Genomic DNA, 15,579 nt, shown 5'->3' on the forward strand with positions numbered 1-15,579 from the left:
TCCTATGCTTCCTGGCTGATGTTTTGGTCACTTTTGAATGCTGGCGGTGGTATCACTCTAGTGGTAGCATGAGACGGAGTCTACAACCCACACAAGTGGCTCAGGTAGTGCAGCTCATCCAGGATGGCACATCAATGCGAGCTGTGGCAAGAAGGTTTGCTGTGTCTGTCAGCGTAGTGTCCAGAGCATGGAGGCGCTACCAGGAGACAGGCCAGTACATCAGGAGACGTGGAGGAGGCTGTAGGAGGGCAACAACCCAGCAGCAGGACCGCTACCTCCGCCTTTGTGCAAGGGGGAGCAGGAGGAGCACTGCCAGAGCCCTGCAAAATGACCTCCAGCAGGCCACAAATGTGCATGTGTCTGCTCAAACGGTCAGAAACAGACTCCATGAGGGTGGTATGAGGGCCCGATGTCCACAGGTGGGGGTTGTGCTTACAGCCCAACACCGTGCAGGACGTTTGGCATTTGCCAGAGAACACCAAGATTGGCAAATTCGCCACCGGCGCCCTGTGCTCTTCACAGATGAAAGCAGGTTCACACTGAGCACGTGACAGACGTGACAGAGTCTGTAGACACCGTGGAGAACGTTCTGCTGCCTGCAACATCCTCCAGCATGACCGGTTTGGCGGTGGGTCAGTCATGGTGTGGGGTGGCATTTCTTTGGGGGGCTGCACCGCCCTCCATGTGCTCGCCAGTGGTAACCTGACTGCCATTAGGTACCGAGATGAGATCCTCAGACCCCTTGTGAGACCATATGCTGGTGCGGTTGGCCCTGGGTTCCTCCTAATGCAAGACAATGCTAGACCTCATGTGGCTGGAGTGTGTCAGCAGTTCCTGCAAGAGGAAGGCATTGATGCTATGGACTGGCCCGCCCGTTCCCCAGACCTGAATTCAATTGAGCACATCTGGGACATCATGTCTCGCTCCATCCACCAACGCCACGTTGCACCACAGACTGTCCAGGAGTTGGCGGATGCTTTAGTCCAGGTCTGGGAGGAGATCCCTCAGGAGACCATCCGCCACCTCATCAAGAGCATGCCCAGGCGTTGTAGGGAGGTCATACAGGCACGTGGCGGCCACACACACTACTGAGCCTCATTTTGACTTGTTTTAAGGACATTACATTAAGTTGGATCAGCCTGTAGTGTGGTTTTCCAATTTAATTTTGAGTCTGACTCCAAATCCAGACCTCCATGGGTTGATAAATTGGATTTTCATTGATTATTTTTGTGTGATTTTGTTGTCAGCACATTCAACTATGTAAAGAAAAAAGTATTTAATAAGATTATTTCTTTCATTCAGATCTAGGATGTGTTGTTTAAGTGTTCCCTTTATTTTTTTGAGCAGTATACATTTGTGAATTTGTACATTGTACAGTGAGGATATGAGACGGTAAACTAACATGTTTGCATGTTTTTTCATTCAATCTAATTCATCGTGATTTAAGAGTACTCTCGTGCTACATAGAATGGTAATTGATAGTCCTGCTGCTTGAGCTGGGTGATAATACGACACTGTTATTTTTGACCCACATCTGTTAGTCTCTATGTAATCATCGCTGCTCTGATTTGGAACGTTAAACTTTATGAAAATGACGGTGTCTCTCCTTCAGGAGTGTCAGGGACAGGGTCATCACACTGGATACATGGGGTTTTATGAATGTTGCCTTTGGGACATCTCACTGGATGCTTGGGGCGTACGGACGGTGGCCCTGAGTGACACTGCCATGAACTCCACAGCTCCTGATTTAGCCCTAGTCTGACCTGGGATCAGTGGAGGAAGAGGTCAAGGCCCAACTGTCATTATGATGTGAACCTGTATGTGGTGCTCAGTTTATTTTGTTCTGGCCCCATGCTGTATGTGGTGCTCAGTTTATTTTGTTCTGGCCCCATACTGTATGTGGTGCTCAGTTTATTTTGTTCTGGCCCCATGCTGTATGTGGTGCTCAGTTTATTTTGTTCTGGCCCCATACTGTATGTGGTGCTCAGTTTATTTTGTTCTGGCCCCATGCTGTATGTGGTGCTCAGTTTATTTTGTTCTGGCCCCATGCTGTATGTGGTGCTCAGTTTATTTTGTTCTGGCCCCATGCTGTATGTGGTGCTCAGTTTATTTTGTTCTGGCCCCATGCTGTATGTGGTGCTCAGTTTATTTTGTTCTGGCCCCATGCTGTATGTGGTGCTCAGTTTATTTTGTTCTGGCCCCATGCTGTATGTGGTGCTCAGTTTATTTTGTTCTGGCCCCATACTGTATGTGGTGCTCCAGTTTATTTTCTTCTGGCCCCATACTGTATGTGCTGTTGCCAAGTCTTCTATGGTTACAACAGGACAATAATAGAGAGTTTGGCATGTCAACAATATAAGAGTTGTCTACACTACAGCATGTACAGTATGGCACCAGGCTAGAAGAGTTGTCTACACTACAGGACGTAATGTATAGGACCAGGCTACATTTTGGTGCTGTGTTTATCATACACGGATTGCACAATGTGATGAGACCACAGCCATAAGTAAATATATCAGTAGCACTTTACTAAAAGCCAACAGGTGTAATGCATTTTGACGTGGTTTAAATGCAAGATTTCAGCAGCATGTTTGACCCCATTTATAAGGTTATTATAGTTGAATAACGATCCTAAATGATCCTGACAGCACCTTTTGACAGCAACTATCTCGTATAGTTACTAAGCTCGATTTAAACAATTTACACACATAGATGTGAGGTCTGATGTGAGGTCTGATGTGAGGTCTGATGTGAGGTCTGATGTGAGGTTTGAGCTCACATGTCATTTAGTGTGGGGGAAAGGGAATGGGGGAATGTTAAGGATTTACAAAATGTACTACTCTCGCACAATCACACACACAAACAAACACAAACAAACACATGTATTACACAAGGGTGATCAGGGATGGTTGTTGCTGTGTCTCCCTAAGGAGTTTGTGTGAGTCCCACAAACCCCTTACATACAGTGCCTTCGGAATGTATTCAGACCCCTTGACTTTTTCCACATTTTGTTACGTTACAGCCTTATTCTAAAATTGATTAAATAAAGAAAACCCTCAACAATCTACACACAATACCCCATATTGACAAAGCGAAGTAGGTTTTTAGATTTCTTTTGCCAATTTGTATATTTAAAAAAAAAAAAAGATCTTATTTACATACATTACCGTTCAAAAGTTTGGGGTCACTTAGAAATGTCCTTTTTGGAAGAAAAGCACATTTTTTGGTCCATTTTAAAATAACATCAAATTGATCAGAAATACAGTGTAGACATTGTTAATGTTGTAAATGACAATTGTAGCTGGAAACGGCAGATTTATTTATGGAATATCTACATATCTGCCTAGAAGGCCAGCATCCATATCTCAGACTGGCCAATAAAAAGAAAAGATTAAGATGGGCAAAAGAACACAGACACTGGACAGAGGAACTCTGCCTAGAAGGCCAGCATCCCGGAGTCGCCTCTTCACTGTTGACGTTGAGACTGGTGTTTTGCGGGTACTATTTAATGAAGCTGCCAGTTGAGGACTTGTGAGGTGTCTGTTTCTCAAACTAGACACTCTAATGTACTTGTCCTCTTGCTCAGTTGTGCACCGGGGCCTCCCACTCCTCTTTCTATTCTGGTTAGAGACAGTTTGCGCTGTTCTGTGAAGGGAGTAGTACACAGCGTTGTATGAGATCTTCAGTTTCTTGCCAATTTCTCGCATCCTGTTTCCTGTTTCCACCACTTCCATTGATCATCCTTGATCCTTGAGATGTTTCTGCAACTTGATTGGAGTCCACCTGTGGTAAATACAATTGATTGGACATTTGGAAAGGCACACACCTGTCTATATAAGGTCCCACAGTTCACAGTGAATGTCAGATCAAAAACCAAACCATGAGGTCGAAGGAATTGTCCATAGAGTTACGAGGAAGGATTGTGTCGAGGCACAGACCTGTGGAAGGGTATCAGAGAGCACAGTGGCCTCCATCATTCTTAAATGGAAGAAGTTTGGATCCACCAAGGCTCTTACTAGAGCTGGCCGCCAGGCCAAACTGAGCAATCGGGGGAGAAGGGCCTTGGTCAGGGAGGCAACCAAGAACACAATGGTCACTCTGACAGAGCTCTAGAGTTCCTCTGTGGAGATGGGAGAATCTTCCAGATGGACAACCATCTCTGCAGCACTCCACCAATCAGGCCTGTATGGTAGAGTGGCCAGACGGAAGCCACTCCTCAATAAAAGGCACATGACAGCCCGCTTGGAGTTTGCCAAAAGGCACCTAAAGGACTCTCAGACCATGAGAAACAAGATTCTCTGGTCTGATGAAACCAAGATTGAACTCTTTGGCCTGAATGCCAAACGTCACGTCTGGAGGAAGCCTGGCACCATCCCTACGGTGAAGCATGGTGGTGGCGGCAACGTGCTGTGGGGATGATTTTCAGCGGCAGGGACTGGGAGACTAATCAGGATCGAGGCAAAGATGAACGGAGCAAAGTACAGCGAGATCCTTGATGAAAACCAGCTCCAGAGTGCTCAGGACCTCAGACTGGGATGAAGGTTCACCTTCCAACAGGACAACGACCCTAATCACACAGCAAAGACAACGCAGGAGTGGCTTCAGGGCAAGTCTCTGAATGTCGTTGAGTGGCCCAACCAGAGCCTGGACTTGAACCCGATTGAACATCTCTGGAGAGACCTGAAAATAGCTGTGCAGCAACACTCTCCATCCAACCTGACAGAGCTTGAGAGGATCTGCAGAGAAGAATGGGAGAATCTCTCCAAATACAGGTGTGCCAAGCTTGTAGCGTCATACCCAAGAATACTCCAGGCTGTAATCGCTGCCAAAGGTGCTTCAAGAAAGTACTGAGTAAAGGGTCTGAATACTGATGTAAATGTCATATTTCATTTTTTTTTTTTTGCTAACATTTCTAAAACCCTGTTTTTGCTTTGTCATTATGAGGTATTGTGTGTAGATTGATGAGGGACAAAAAACATTGAATCAATTTTAGAATAAGGCTATAACGTAAGAAAATGTGGAAAAAGTCAAGGGTTTTTTATACTATCCGAATGCACTGTACATCAGACAGCCAGGTCAGATCATATTGCTGATACACTCAAAACCACAGTCTCACAACCCAACATGGCTGACAGCCCAGTCACCCCTTTCAAACTCCTAAGGGAAATCTGCCACTCACCACTGCAGATCAGAAACACTGATTGCTTAATGTTGAGGCCCAGCAGTATTGTGACACCTGCCTTCCTCCTTAGACTTAATGGAAAGAACATTGGCCAATATGATGCCGTCACAGTCTTAGTTCACCATTGCCCTTCTCTACACAAAGTTTTCAAAATGTAGTGTGACACAATCTGACATGCTGAATTAGATGTCGATTATTGGGTGTTTCAGTTAACCAACTGAGGGGCCAGTCTGCAAAATCCAATGGGCCAGTGCTGGTCTATGGACTAGACGCAGGGGTGGGCAACGAGGGCCTGATTTGGTGTCACACTTTTTCTCCATCCTTAGCAAACACAGCTGATTTTAATCAAATGTCATTCTAAACTGAAGATCGTGATTAGGTGATTATTGGAGTCAGGTGTGTTAGCTGGGGCTGGGTCAAAACGGTGACACCAATCAGGCCCTCGAGGACTAGAATTGCCCACCCCTGGAGAGGTTAAGAAACACTGGTATAGATGACTCCAATACCCCGTGTGGTGAATTCCCCCTCCCCTCCCTGCTGTCCCCCTGTGTTATCTTCTCCTGTGGAATGTGCCACAACAGCGTAGCTAAAATAAGACACCAAAACGACTGAAGAGTGGGCTGGTATTAGCCAGCTAAATGTCAGGAGATAGCTGGACTGGGCCAGACGTGTTTTTGTGTGACACGATGAATGCCTGTGCAGATTTATCTTTATCTTAAGTTGAGCTTTCTTTAGATGGTATAGCGGTTTACTATTTACTTTTGAATGTTGAATGTAACTGCCATTTTAGTATTCAGTCCCTTTTATTTGAACGCAGTATTTGCATCTCTGGAGAAGCAGAAGTCAGTGTGTGCGCTGTATGGTTTACTAGGGGGTTCTATACACAGCCATAAAATTAGAATTATAACAATTACTCAAAAGAGAAGGTAGTGAATTAGTTTGTATGCCGCCAATCCAAAACCATGACATCGGGTTTATAAAGTGATATACAAAACAACAATAGATGCATCGATTCATTCTTTTCAATTAAAATTATTAGATATATTTTCGCTACAAAAAGACTGCTCAATATATTGGGCAATGAACAGTCAGCCCTGTGCAGACTCTGCCACGAGGAAACAGAATCAATAGTTCATCTCTGTTGGTACTGTCCTTGGAGTCAGGTCCAGAAGGGGTTGTTAAGTCATGTCTGTGTTCAGATGGACCAACAACAGTACTATAAGGAGATCTGAAAAACCATGATCAATCAATGGGAAATATGATTATACTCTTAAAAGTAAAGTATTTATTTTTAGGGCAATCTCTGTAGAAATGGTACGAGTAGAGAGGTTCAAGACCCCATAAGACAGTAAAATATAAGGATGTATTGCAAAGTAAAATGGTAATATACCGGGAAAAATGTGTTAAGTCTGTAGATATCTGTGGGGGGAATTAAGATTAGAGGGATTGGTTGATTTGAGTCCAGTAGAAATAGGAGGAGGCTATATGTACACTTAACAAAAATATAAACAGACCTCCATGGGTTGATAAATTGGATTTCCATTGATTATTTTTGTGTGATTTTGAAAAGAAAAAAGTATTTAAGATTATTTATTTCATTCAGATCTAGGATGTATTGTTTAAGTGTTCCCTTTATTTTTTTGAGCAGTGTGTGTGTGTGTGTATATATATACATATATATATATATATATATATATATATACTGCTCAAAAAAATAAAGGGAACACTTAAACAACACATCCTAGATCTGAATGAAATAAATAATCTTAAATACTTTTTTCCAATTTATCAACCCATGGAGGTCTGGATTTGGAGTCATACTCAAAATTAAAGTGGAAAACCACACTACAGGCTGATCCAACTTTGATGTAATGTCCTTAAAACAAGTCAAAAATGAGGCTCAGTAGTGTGTGTGGCCTCCACGTGCCTGTATGACCTCCCTACAACGCCTGGGCATGCTCCTGATGAGGTGGCGGATGGTCTCCTGAGGGATCTCCTGCCAGACCTGGACTAAAGCATCCGCCAACTCCTGGACCGTCTGTGGTGCAACGTGGCGTTGGTGGATGGAGCGAGAGATGATGTCCCAGATGTGCTCAATTGGATTCAGGTCTGGGGAACGGGCGGGCCAGTCCATAGCATCAATGCCTTCCTCTTGCAGGAACTGCTGACACACTCCAGCCACATGAGGTCTAGCATTGTCTTGCATTAGGAGGAACCCAGGGCCAACCGCACCAGCATATGGTCTCACAAGGGGTCTGAGGATCTCATCTCGGTACCTAATGGCAGTCAGGCTACCTCTGGCGAGCACATGGAGGGCTGTGCGGCCCCCCAAACAAATGCCACCCCACACCATGACTGACCCACCGCCAAACCGGTCATGCTGGAGGATGTTGCAGGCAGCAGAACGTTCTCCACGGCGTCGCCAGACTCTGTCACGTCTGTCACGTGCTCAGTGTGAACCTGCTTTCATCTGTGAAGAGCACAGGGCGCCAGTGGCGAATTTGCCAATCTTGGTGTTCTCTGGCAAATGCCAAACGTCCTGCACGGTGTTGGGCTGTAAGCACAACCCCCACCTGTGGACGTCGGGCCCTCATACCACCCTCATGGAGTCTGTTTCTGACCGTTTGAGCAGACACATGCACATTTGTGGCCTGCTGGAGGTCATTTTGCAGGGCTCTGGCAGTGCTCCTCCTGCTCCTCCTTGCACAAAGGCGGAGGTAGCGGTCCTACTGCTGGGTTGTTGCCCTCCTACAGCCTCCTCCACGTTTCCTGATGTACTGGCCTGTCTCCTGGTAGCGCCTCCATGCTCTGGACACTACGCTGACAGACACAGCAAACCTTCTTGCCACAGCTCGCATTGATGTGACATCCTGGATGAGCTGCACTACCTGAGCCACTTGTGTGGGTTGTAGACTCCATCTCATGCTACCACTAGAGTGAAAGCACTGCCAGCATTCAAAAGTGACCAAAACATCAGCCAGGAAGCATAGGAACTGAGAAGTGGTCTTTGGTCCCCACCTGCAGAACCACTCCTTTATTGGGGGTGTCTTGCTAATTGCCTATAATTTCCACCTGTTGTCTATTCCATTTGCACAACAGCATGTGAAATTTATTGTCAATCAGTGTTGCTTCCTAAGTGGACAGTTTGATTTCACAGAAGTGTGATTGACTTGGAGTTACATTGTGTTGTTTAAGTGTTCCCTTTATTTTTTTGAGCAGTATATATAAACACAGGGCTGTGACCCAAACAAAGAGCGAGGTGTAAACCTCTCATAAATACACGGGACGAGACCCGTAATAACAAGTGCACAGTAACTTGCATGCCGATACAACAGAGCACAGGTACTCACAAGACCAACGGACATGGACAATAAGGAACAGAGGGCACATATTTACACATACTAATCAGGGGGAATGGGAACCAGGTGTGCGTAATGAGACAAGACAGTCCGGGGTTGGTGGTGATGATCCAGTTCCATGACGTCTAGAAAGATGGTGACGTAGACCTCCGCAGCTGGTTAACAGAATGAATAAATAGCTTCCATTACTCTACTCAGCAAACTGGATGCAGTCTATCACAGTGCCATCCGTTTTGTTACCAAATCACCTTATACCACCCACCACTGTGACCTGTATGCTCTAGTCGGCTGGCCCTCGCTACATATTTGTCGCCAGACCCACTGGCTCCAGGTCATCTATAAGTCTATGCTAGGTAAAGCTCCGCCTTATCTCAGTTCACTGGTCACGATAACAACACCCACCCGTAGCACACGCTCCAGCAGGTATATCTCACTGATCATCCCCAAAGCCAACACCTCATTTGGCCGCCTTTCCTTCCAGTTCTCTGCTGCCAGTGACTGAAACGAATTGCAAAAATCGCTGAAGTTGGAGACTTTTATTTCCCTCACCAACTTTAAACATCATCTACCTGAGCAGCTAACCGATTGCTGCAGCTGTACATAGTCCATCTGTAAATTGCCCACCCAATCTACATCCCTATACGGTTTTTATTTTATTTACTTTTCTGCTCTTTTGCACACCAGTATTTCTACTTGCACATCATCATATGCTCATTTATCACTCCAGTGTTAATCTGCTAAATTGTAATTATTCGCTCCTATGGCCTATTTATTGCCTACCTCTTCATGCCTTTTGCACGCACTGTATATAGACTTTCTTTTTTTCTACTGTGTCATTGACTTGTTTATTGTGTTATTTCTTGTTTATTGTTTACTCCATGTGTAACTCTGTGTTGTTGTCTGTGTCACAATGCTTTGCTTTATCTTGGCCAGGTCGCAATTGTAAATGAGAAATTGTTCTCAACTTGCCTACCTGGTTAAATAAAGGTGAAATAAAAAAAGAATATATATATATATGTGTGTGTGTGTGTGTGTGTGTGTGTGTGTGTGTGTGTGTGTGTGTGTGTGTGTGTGTGTGTGTGTGTGTGTGTGTGTGTGTGTGTGTGTGTGTGTGTGTGTGTGTGTGTGTGTGTGTGTGCGTGCGTGCGTGCGTACGTACGTACGTACATACATACATACATACATACAGTTGAAGTCGGAAGTTTACATACACTTAGTTAGGTTGGAGTCATTAAAACTCGTTTTTCAACCACTCCACAAATTTCTTGTTAACAATCTATAGTTTTGGCAAGTCGGTTAGGGACATCTACTTTGTGCATGACACAAGTCATTTTTCCAACAATTGTTTTCAGACAGATTATTTCACTTATAATTCACTGTATCACAATTCCAGTGGGTCAGAAGTTTACATACACTAAGTTGACTGTGCCTTTAAACAGCTTGGAAAATTCCAGAAAATGATGTCATGGCTTTAGAAGTTTCTGATTGACTCAAATTATTAGCCTATTGGAGTTGTATCTGTGGATGTATTTCAAGGCCTACCTTCAAACTCAGTGCCTCTTTGCTTGACATCATGGGAAAATCAAAAGAAGTCAGCCAAGACTTCAGAAAAAAATGGTAGACCTCCACAAGTCTGGTTCATCCTTGGGAGTAATTTTCAAACGCATGAAGGTACCATGTACAAACAATAGTACGCAAGTATAAACACCATGGGCCCACGCAGCCGTCATACCGCTCAGGAAGGAGACGTGTTCTGTCTCCTATAGAAGAATGTACTTTGGTGCGAAAAGAGCAAATCAATCCCAGAATAACAGCAAAGGACCTTGTGAACATGTTGGAGGAAACAGGTACAAAAGTATCTATATCCACAGGAAAACGAGTCCTATATCGACATAACCTAAAAGGCCGCTCAGCAAGGAAGAAGCGACTGCTCCAAAACCGCCATTAAAAAAGCCAGACTACGGTTTGCAACTGCACATGGGGACAAAGATCGTACTTTTTGGAGAAATGTCCTTTTGTCTGATGAAACAAAAGTAGAACTATTTGGCCACAATGACAATCGTTATGTTTGGAGGAAAAAGGGGAAGGCTTGCAAGCCGAAGAACACCATCCCAACCGTGAAGCACGGGGGTGACAGCGTCATGTTGGGGGTTGCTTTGCTGCAGTTGGGACTGGTGCACTTCACAAAATAGATGGCATCATGAGGTAGGAAAATGATGTAGATGTATTGAAGCAACATCTCAAGACATCAGTCAGGAAGTTAAAGCTTAGTCGCAAATGGGTCTTCCAAATGGACAATGACCCCAAGCATACTTCCAAAGTTGTGGCAAAATGGCTTAAGGACAACAAAGTCAAGGTATTGGAGTGGCCATCACAAAGCCCTGACCTCAATCCTATAGAAAATGTGTGGGCAGAACTGAAAAACTTTGTGCGAGCAAGGAGGCCTACAAACCTGACTCAGTTACACCAGCTCTGTCAGGAGGAATAGGCCAGAATCCACCCAACTTATTGTGGGAAGCTTGTGGAAGGCTACAAGAAATGCTTGACCCAAGTTAAACAATTTAAAGGCAATGCTACCAAATACTAATTGAGTGTATGTACACTTCTGACCCACTGGGAATGTGATGAAAGAAATGAAAGCTGAAATAAATCATTCTCTCTACTATTATTCTGACATTTCACATTCTTAAAATAAAGTGGTGATCCTAACTGAACTAAGACGGGGAATGTTTACTAGGATTAAATGTCAGGAATTGTGAAAAACTGAGTTTAAATGTATTTGGCTAAGGTGTATGTAAACTTCCGACTTCAACTGTATATTGAATTGCAATGTTTTCCACCAGATCCTCCAACCAGTGGAGGGGTTGGTTTAAAAAAAAGGGTGATCAGAAATAATGCAAGCAAAGTTATTTGATAGACTAATCTGTCTGCTAGCAAAAAAAACTATTTATGTTTCTGCTGTGTAATGCAACCTGGGAAGTGGTTGTTTTTCAGATCAAACCATTTGTTTGCTTGAACAATTTACATTTCGGTTCAAGTAATCCCTAATCACCTCCGCTGTTACGACAATGTGCTTTCATAAGGCAGTTATGACTTATAGGTCTATAGGTGATTGTTAGATAAGTGAGTGGTGACTTGAATGTCAAAGTGAAGTTGTTGATAAGTTACTGGAGATGAGCAGAGTCCCATGGCGGTCCCATGGCCGAGTGGAGGAAATGTGAACCAGCCGGTACGCATCACTCACGTCACTGGAAGTATGGCCTCAGAAATATGTCAGCAGGGTGAGGCTAGGGCCATGTGTGTGGGTGTCATATGTCAACCCGTTCCCCGTGCTCGGACGTGACTGCTGAGGGGCATGTGAGGGCTGTCATGTGATCAAGCGACAGCCTCGACCTGACAGACACTGCCAGAACAGGAGTCTGCTAGCCTCTCAGGCAGCTGTCCAATAATACAATGGCCAGGGTGAATGAAATATCACTGTTAGTACTGTATTGGTATACTGTACACTAGATACAGATAACTGCCAAAATAAAGGGAACACTTGAGTAAATGAGGGATACAAAGTATATTGAAAGCAGGTGGTTCCACACAGGTGTGGTTCCTGAGTTAATTAACCAATTCACATCCCATCATGCTTAGGGTCATGTATAAAAATGACCAGTTGCCCATTATTTTGGGTACCATGGCTAAAAGAAGAGATCTCAGCGACTTTGAAAGAGGGGACTCAAAGGAGAATAGGGGGTTTAAAGGGTGTGTGTGCGTGTCAGTCAGTCACCAGATCTCAACCCTATTGAAAACTTATGTGAGATTCTTGAATGGTGCCTAAGACAGCGTTTTCCATCAACAAAACACCAAATGATAGAATTTCTAGTGGAAGAAGAATGGGGTCACATCCCTCCAATAGAGTTCCAGACACTTGTAGAATCTATGCTAAGACGCATCGGAGCTGTTCTGGCGGCTTGTGGTGGCCCAACGCCCTATTAAGATGCTTTATGTTGGTGTTTCCTTTATTTTGGCAGGTACCTGTATCTCTTCACTGATTTATGATATGATACTCATCATCAAGACTGGGTAATGGCACAGTGGTAGTAGTACATGAAGCTAGGAATAGAGGAAGGAAGGATCGATAACTATATTCCACTCTATTGTTAATTGCCAGAATACATTGATTTGTTTGAAATTTGAACCAGCTTTGGATACATTTTTTAGGTATTCCAAGATGTTCTCTGATACTGTGTGTTGGTCCAACCCGTTCCTGACAACCTACAGTACATTGAAATAAGTCTACTGTAGTTGTCATAGGACTCACAAGCTTTGCTTGCACTGCAGTGATCCACTGAAATCAATTGATTGCTGTTCTTTAGGGACAGGGTGGGCTGGATATTTTCATTATTTTCTTGGCAGATTTCCAGGACCTGGCAGCACTTAACCACACATGATGTGAACGGAAAATCCCATCAGCAAGCTCAACTCAGATGATTCATCTGGATGAATCAAGTATTATTGACCCATCAGCTTTGCTGATGATAAATGAGGATACTTAATGATATTCCAATCAATATTGTTCTGAAAAGCAAAATATCTTGGAGCCACTCCACTATTACAGTATCATGTGACAAGTACATACTCTGTTGAAAGGGTACAGTATATCCCAATCAGAAAGGCCACACTTGAGTAGAGATTGACTGTGAACATTGCAACAGCACTACAGGAGATGTCTAGGGAAACTCCATGTATAAATGACAGGCCTGTGTAGACCAGTGCTAACTGCTAATCCTTTCTCTGGTCCTTGTTTTTCCTCCACAGTCTCCGGCATCTCGTCTTCCCCCACCCCACCCAGCACCCCCACCCAGGCCCCTAGCCAGTCCATGCTGTTCCCCCAGGAGGTCCACCAGAGTGTCCCTGAACGTCTGGGCCGCTCCCTCTCATCACCCCCACCAGACACCGGACAGCGCCTCAGCCTGCCCGCCTCTGCCAAGCCCCCCATGTCCTCCTCCTCTCCGATACCCTACGCCTTCCCACTGACCCAAGCTACCTCACAGCCAGTGAGTGGTACCTCTTTCTACCTACTAGACCAACTGCTGGTTTAGGCTGTTTGTTAGTGGCAGTGATAATTGATAGTGCAGTGAAGCAATATTGCAGCGTTGCCGAGGAAAAGTGGTGTAAGGGAGAAGCTGATGTGATTTTCTGAGTCTCCAAGTTCCCAACCTTTTTCCCCCAGGGCCCCCTTTTTCACATAGTTTAACAAGACTAATGTCTTTAAGATAAGAGGTAAGATAGTACTTTATTAATCCCCCAGAGGAACATTTTATTGCGCCAGCCAATATATATATTACCAATAAATACACCATAAAAACACAACAAGAACACACAGACACTAAGAGCAGCACATCATCGATGAATATAAAAACGAAGTGTTCGTGTTAAAAAGCCTCATAGCATATGGTAAAAAGGATTTCCGAAAAAGTTTTGTTTTGGACCTGGGTAAAAGAAAATCTGTCTGCCATCAAACTTCAATGCTCCAGGCAGATACTGTGGAGGTGGCTAGTGTTAGCCTCTATGCTGCTGAGCTTTTAGAGGATCCTCTTATCCAGGATGGGCTCTAGATTGTCCTGGTGGTTGCTAATGGTAGATCCAGTCTTCTTGATGATTTTGTTCAGCCTGTCTCTAATGGTGTTACCCCCCCCGAGCAGATTACGCTGTAAAACAGGACACTAGACACAACGCTATTCAAAAATATTTGGAGCATTTTTGAGCAGACATCAAAGGATCTGAGCTTCCTTAAAAAGAATAGCCTTTACTGAGCTTTTTGAAAAACCATGGAGGTGTTCTCTTTCCACTGCAGCTTATCGTCAATCACCACCCCCAGGTACGAGTCCACCCTTTCCACAGTGATGATCACAGGAGATGCACTCCTTCTTCCTCCTGAAGTCTATCAACCAGCTCTTTGGTTTTAGACACATTCAGCTCCAGGTGGTTTTAGATGCACCGTGCCATAAATGAGGATATTTCCTCCCTGTGTAGGCAGTCGTCATCCTTCGTGATGCTGCCTACAATTCCTGAATCATCTGAAAACTTCTGTAGGTGACAGGAGGCTTGGGCTAGCCGGCTGTCTGCTGTGTAGAGGGGGAGGAGGAATGGTGACAGAACCTTCACTTTTGTGGCACCTGTGTTAGTGATGATGGTTTCTGAGACAGAGTGGTTCTGTTGTCTGACCCATTGCGGCCTGTCAGTGAGGTAGTCCATGAACCAGGTGATGGTGGAAGGATGTAACTGTAACCTGTGGTTTGTGGGCTAGAAGATTAACCTGGATATTGTTGAGTGCACTGGAAAACACTAATAACATAATGCGGACTGCTCTCTCCAAGTGATCATATGCTTTATGCACCATGAACAGCAGTGCATCTTCCACACCTATCTTGGCCTGGTTGGCAAACTGCAGGGAGTCAAGAAACCTGCTGCTCAAGTTGCGCAAGGACCACTCTCTCAAACACCATCATCAACTGAGAAGTGAGTGCAACAGGCCTGACGTTGTTTAGGCCCTGTCTCTTGGCGTTTTTGGGAACAGGCACAATGCAGGAGGATTTCCACTGTGTAGGTACAGTAGAGGTAGACGGTGACTGTATTTGTATTTACTATGGATCTCCATTAGCTGTTGCCAAGGCAGCAGCTACTCTTCCTGAGGTTCAGCAAAATGAAGGCAGTTATACAATTTTAAAAACATTACAATACATTCACAACAGATTTCACAACACATTAAGTGTGTGCCCTCAGGCCACTACTCTACTACCACATATCAACATCACAAAATCCATGTGTACATGTGTGTATAGTGCGTATGTTATCATGTGTGTGTATGTCTGTGTCTCTTCATAGTCCCCACTGTTCCACTAAGCTGGGTGGACACTACACGACTTTCAAAATCCTAACATTGCTGAGCCTCTTACTTTAAACGACCGTCTTTCCTCAAATCACATCAAATCAAATTGTATTAATCACACGCGCCGAATACAACAGGTGTAGACCTTACAGTGAAAT

The 15,579-nt window shown here is 44.4% G+C and overlaps 1 protein-coding gene across 4 annotated transcripts in view; it reads left to right on the forward strand.

Moving 5' to 3' along the window:
* LOC106599250 (5'-AMP-activated protein kinase subunit gamma-2) overlaps positions 1 to 15,579 on the forward strand; it is a 70,684-nt gene that overhangs the window by 34,033 nt on the left and 21,072 nt on the right. For 3 of the 4 annotated variants that reach the window (XM_014190375.2, XM_014190374.2, XM_014190376.2), the window contains one exon: positions 13,348 to 13,586. In XM_014190375.2, the coding sequence (XP_014045850.1) occupies positions 13,348 to 13,586 (239 nt within the window). Of the gene's footprint in view, positions 1 to 13,347; positions 13,587 to 15,579 lie in introns of those variants that run through there. The other variant, XM_014190380.2, reaches the window with a different exon arrangement.

The sequence above is a fragment of the Salmo salar genome, chromosome ssa03, assembly GCF_905237065.1.
Source record: "Salmo salar chromosome ssa03, Ssal_v3.1, whole genome shotgun sequence".
Lineage (NCBI taxonomy): Eukaryota > Metazoa > Chordata > Actinopteri > Salmoniformes > Salmonidae > Salmo > Salmo salar.